The sequence below is a fragment of the Montipora capricornis genome, chromosome 8 (assembly GCF_036669925.1).
Source record: "Montipora capricornis isolate CH-2021 chromosome 8, ASM3666992v2, whole genome shotgun sequence".
NCBI lineage: Eukaryota > Metazoa > Cnidaria > Anthozoa > Scleractinia > Acroporidae > Montipora > Montipora capricornis.
In genome coordinates, this window is record NC_090890.1 from 42,337,365 (window position 1) to 42,342,364 (window position 5,000).

Sequence of the window (5,000 nt, forward strand, 5' to 3'; positions counted from 1 at the left end):
CATGTGATGCATTGTTCCACTCAGTTATGTGTTGTGTTAGTTGGTCAATAAACTCTCGCCCAACTTTACCATATGGGACAAGGAAGGTGTTTTTCCGCCATTGTGTGATTTCATCGTAAGCTTTAATTATGGTAGAAGAATTGACTGTTATTATTGTTCCGTCCGCTCTACGCCCCCAACTGACTCTCGATGGCATGTCAAAATCGCTGAAATCAGGTAAATGTCCTGGTGCGTGCACGTCGGCACGAGCTTCACTGAGAACATCATCATTCACGGCTTCTGATTCTTGTTGTTGTTGTACATTTACAGTGGTGCTATTATTCTCCGTCGGCGGCTCTATTGCAATATGCAAATCCAAGAAGTTTGCCAGGTCCAAATTAGCATTTTGACTGGTGTTGTCACGATTTTCAAAATCGTCGCTTCCTGTTGAGGAGGCGTAAATAAATTTCTCTGAAATCCGCCTAAGGCTGGCTGCTCTCCTACATTATCACCATTAGCCACGTCAGTAGCGCAAGTCTCGCCAATACTGTCATCCATTTTTTCGAGCCTGGAGGCTTGATCCCGTAGGTTTTGGCTTTTGATTCCTAGATACTCATATCCTTTCTCGACCCATAGGTCTGTCATTACTGCTATATAGCCCTTTTTGTTACCGTTTTCTTTGCACGGTGGGTTTTCTGATGCCACGAGTTCCTTTGCTTTCTTCTTGCATTCTAACAAGTCTCTGTTCATCTGCTCTGTCCATTTCAATTTCGGTCGTGATCCTTTCGACATCTCTTGTATCTCAGCGAATAATTTCTTCTTCAAGCATCGACTTGCGGTCAGTGAACGTCCAAGGCAAAGACAATAAGTTAATTTCCCTTCAAAGCTGAGTAAGCACTTCGTCGAAAACGCCTCCTAAAACACTCTGATTGTAGTAACGACCATCTTTCTCCTCTTTGCTCGGCAGCAATAATAATAATAATAATAATAATAATAATAATTGGCAGTGCTAATGACCCTTTACTTGAGAACTGAATTGCAAAACGGTGCTGCTCACAATATCAGACTGAAAGCATACAAAGGCGCATGGGAGAGATGCAGGAAATAGCCAGGTTATTGGTGAATGCCAATATAGGTTTGAGGAGCAGAGGAAGGGTACACAAAGCCTGTGTGAGATCTGCTCTTTTATATGGAGCAGAAAAATGGACACTGATGAGTAGACTGATGGATCATCCTAGGATGCTGAGATACATGGCGGAGTGAGTTGGCAAGATGGGAGATCAAGCAGTGAAGTGATCGAGATATGTGGGGTTGAGGACCTTTCTGTTAAGTTGAGGCAAAAAAGATTGAGATGGTTTGGACAATGAAAAGGGTGGAGTGGGGTGTGTTGAATGAGTCGGAGGAGTTGAGGGGCGACGGCTGGTAGGAAGGCCCAAGAAAAAGTGGAGAGGGTGTGTGACAGAGGATATGAATATATTAGGAATAGAGGAATATATGGCACAAGATCGACAGATGTGGAGGACAGTCATCACCCGTCCAACGCCATCTTAAATTATGGTAAAATGTGGATGTTCAATGACAATGATGATGATGATGATGATACTATTTACAACACAGAATGAATAGTTATTTAGTTTGTGTTATCTGAACTTCTGAAAAATATCAAATAAAATGTAATTGTATTGAACTAAAATGAAGTGTTCTCCTTGTTTTTAACACAGGAAGTTTTGGCAGTTTATTTGCAGCATTACCCTGACAGGTAAATTGTCTGTTGAGGGCTAATAAAGCGTTGAGTTATAGTATAAGCCAGGGTAGATCTATTGATCTACACTTGTTTTGGTCCCAGCCATCATACAAACTTCCAGTTATCCAAAGGAAACTTGGCTACATTTGAATACAAAATAATCTGACTGACAAGTTCATGTTATTCACAGTGCAACTGCTGTAAACTTGAAAGCCTGCAATCACTTCAGACTATACAATGGAAAAGCTGCTGAGGTGAGAAATTAGAAATCATGAAAGTGTTGTTGTAATTATATTTCAATACAGTAACTTCTTTTTATTGGTCAAATAATAATTATTTATATTAATTTTACAATAATACTTATACCTAATAATGTCAGTGATATTTGATAATTTCACATCTTTTTTGCATCCTCTCAGGCTGAGCTGAAAACCCTCCAGGAGACAGCAAGTCCATCATTCAGTTTTGCAAATGATCTCATTAAACATAATTTGGTGAGATGCTTCTCTTAACAGCTAAATAACGACTTTTTCAATGGAACATTGTAAATCTTTACTACCATAATGATAGATCAGCTTACTTGTGGTCGCATTATAAAGTGTGCTGGCAGCTGAAAAATTTGCAATGTAATTTCCTTGTAGAAAAAAAATTAATCAAGAAAAATTGCTAATAATACCAGTAGTTACTGTTTCTACCTGATCACTTGCCCTCTTTGCCTGCAGTTAGCTATTTTTCCACTCACCAGTCTGGTAGATTCCAGGTTGAAACCCCAGATTGGAAGCATCCATAAGTACTTAGGATATGACAATAATATCAGTCAATATGCTCAAAACACATGTTTGACATTTTGTAGACTGTTAGTCACATCAGAGAATCTGCACACTGTTAACTTAGCATGGCCCTCAAACATGGTCAATTTTACTTAGAGATACTGGTATTCATTTATATTGTACATCTTCCTTTTTCTTTTGTGAATCACATAAAGTATTAAAGAAATTGCACAATATAAATGAATACCAGATCTCTAAATAAAATAAACAAAGTTTGAGGGCCATGCTAAGTTGCGCGTGTATACCCTGTTCACATAAGAAAAAATTAACAAATCAAAAGTGGTTCAGTGTTGTCTGTACTCGTATTGACAATGATATTCGTCATCACAGTGGTCAAAATTGTGGACTCGCAAGCCACAAAACAACTGTGACCAAACTCATGGCACAAAGAAAGAGCAAGCTTTATCTATAACTTTCTCGCAATATGATTGGTTTATTTCCCAAAATGAGCGTTCTTGATTGGCAAATTGACATGAGCAGTGTTGTCTATACTCTTATCGACAATGGCAAATTAGCCAATCAGATTGCGAGATTACAAGCAATTATTGTGGTAAAGAATTTAATTGAATTGTAAAAATGAGTTTGTAGCTTAATGCAGTACAGTCTAAGAAAATGACACCTGTGGGATATTATAATATTATCTTATGGCAATTGAATTGAGTAGGATAGCACACCATTAAGCAGGCTGTACTGTGGAATATGGCTTAGTACATTGAGATAGTATGCAGCTCTTTACAACCTCTAATTTCATTGGCCTTTGGAATGCAGCTCTATTATTTTTAGAGTTAGGGTCGATTGTTTCTTTTGTATCGTTCTTTGTGTCCATTGTTTTTTTAACCAATCCCAAGAGCTGTTGTAATAGCTGCGTACTGACGCAGTAAATCTGCCAATCATAAAACACATACCATAATTTCTCATTATCTCAAGATTTACTGATTCTTGTGTAAAACATGCAGGTTGTGTTCCGAGGTGGTGAAGGAGCACTGCAAGTTTTACCACCTTTGGTCGATGTCATTCCAGAAGCTCGTCTCAACTTGGTAAGTGTTCATTATTCATTTTGTCATCAGTTATGTTTTAACTTAACCAGTATGCCACCAGAATAACAAAGAAAAAATTTTCTCTTTTCAGGTTATTTATTACCTCAGACAAGGTAAGGATCAAACTAGTACCTTGATCACTGTAATGAGATTGAAAAGCAGTTTTGTGTGTTAGCTTTTCTCTAGTGCTTATTATTACTGGCACAAGTATTAAATGGCCATGGATTATCAGAGATTATTTCCACCCATCATGTTGTCTACATTCCCCACTTTGGGTTTGAAGTCTTGTAAATCAGTCAAGTTAAAGTTAAAACACAGGTCGCTTGTTACAGGTCATTGTTTTACCTATATTAAAGCAACCCAAAACCTTCAAATTGGCTAAAACCTTAGGCCTTAAACCATCATTTTAGGCCTATCAATTGACTGAGGCCTACACTGTAAGTCTGGCACTAGTAAAGGTTTTGTAATGGGTGACCTGTGAAAAGTGACCTGTGCTTTAAACCTGTCATGAGCATTTAGGAAACCCTCAGGATCTTAAGGACGTTCGCGCGAAAATTTTTCAACATTGATTTTTTTCTGAAACTTTTACCACTGTAAGATGATGAGTTAGTTATGTCAGAAATGTAAAAAAAATGGGGGGTCACCGACTTCGTTTTGGAGAGAACATGCCCGGAAAAACACCCAAAATGTGACAAAATCGGGCTTCGTTAGCGAATAAGGCCAATGTCTGTAAACCCAAATATATTGCAATTAAATCTTTGAAGTGAAATCTCCTCTGCCAAATATTGTTTAAGTGGACTTATTAAGTGAATTTAGTCAACTGGTGAGGTTCCTTAAAGACCAAGTTCGCATTTAGCGACCACAGTTTCACTCGCCTTGCAGCCACAAGATGGCAAGATTTGATGTCCCGTGAGCAGAAATCTTGAAAATTTTTTAACTTCCCACATTGATTTTTTGTTCATTTTTGGACAACGTGGAGATAATTGTAAATAAAGTGCTACCTATGTGTAATTTCATCTGCAAATGGTTTCACTCTTTGCGGGTGAGGTCTACAATTAAACTGCAGGCCCTGGCCTACAATCCTTCCTGGGCGTTAGAGAACCCACACACTGTTGGTAAAGACTAGGGGGAAGACCCCCAGTGTTGGTGGTCCGTCTCTCTGCGACAGAGAATTGTGATATGTGCAGTATATAAATCTGTTACCACCTCATTATGCTGATTCATATTTTTTAGATGATGTTGTAGAGGCATATAATCTCATCAAAGATCTGGAGCCCACAACTCCTCAGGTAAATTTACCAAAATCATTGGTTATCAGGGCTTATTAAAAACTGAACTACAGATGTCCTTGTGGTGTGTTAAAGGAGCTGTGTCACAAAATTTAGCCAAATTCAGCAACTTGGAATTTAC

At 38.3% G+C, this 5,000-nt stretch overlaps 2 protein-coding genes across 3 annotated transcripts in view; both read left to right on the forward strand.

Annotated features, from left to right (window-relative positions):
* LOC138059355 (ketimine reductase mu-crystallin-like) overlaps nt 1–5,000 on the forward strand; it is a 44,395-nt gene that overhangs the window by 13,833 nt on the left and 25,562 nt on the right. The gene's annotated exons all lie outside the window — the stretch shown is intronic.
* The window catches only part of LOC138059710 (intraflagellar transport protein 56-like), a 9,039-nt gene continuing 5,113 nt past the window's right edge, over nt 1,075–5,000 (forward strand). The window contains exons 1-7 of the mRNA XM_068905316.1: nt 1,075–1,114; nt 1,678–1,738; nt 1,914–1,977; nt 2,143–2,217; nt 3,510–3,590; nt 3,682–3,703; nt 4,824–4,879. Of these exons, the coding sequence (XP_068761417.1) occupies nt 1,075–1,114; nt 1,678–1,738; nt 1,914–1,977; nt 2,143–2,217; nt 3,510–3,590; nt 3,682–3,703; nt 4,824–4,879 (399 nt within the window). The remainder of the gene's footprint in view (nt 1,115–1,677; nt 1,739–1,913; nt 1,978–2,142; nt 2,218–3,509; nt 3,591–3,681; nt 3,704–4,823; nt 4,880–5,000) is intronic.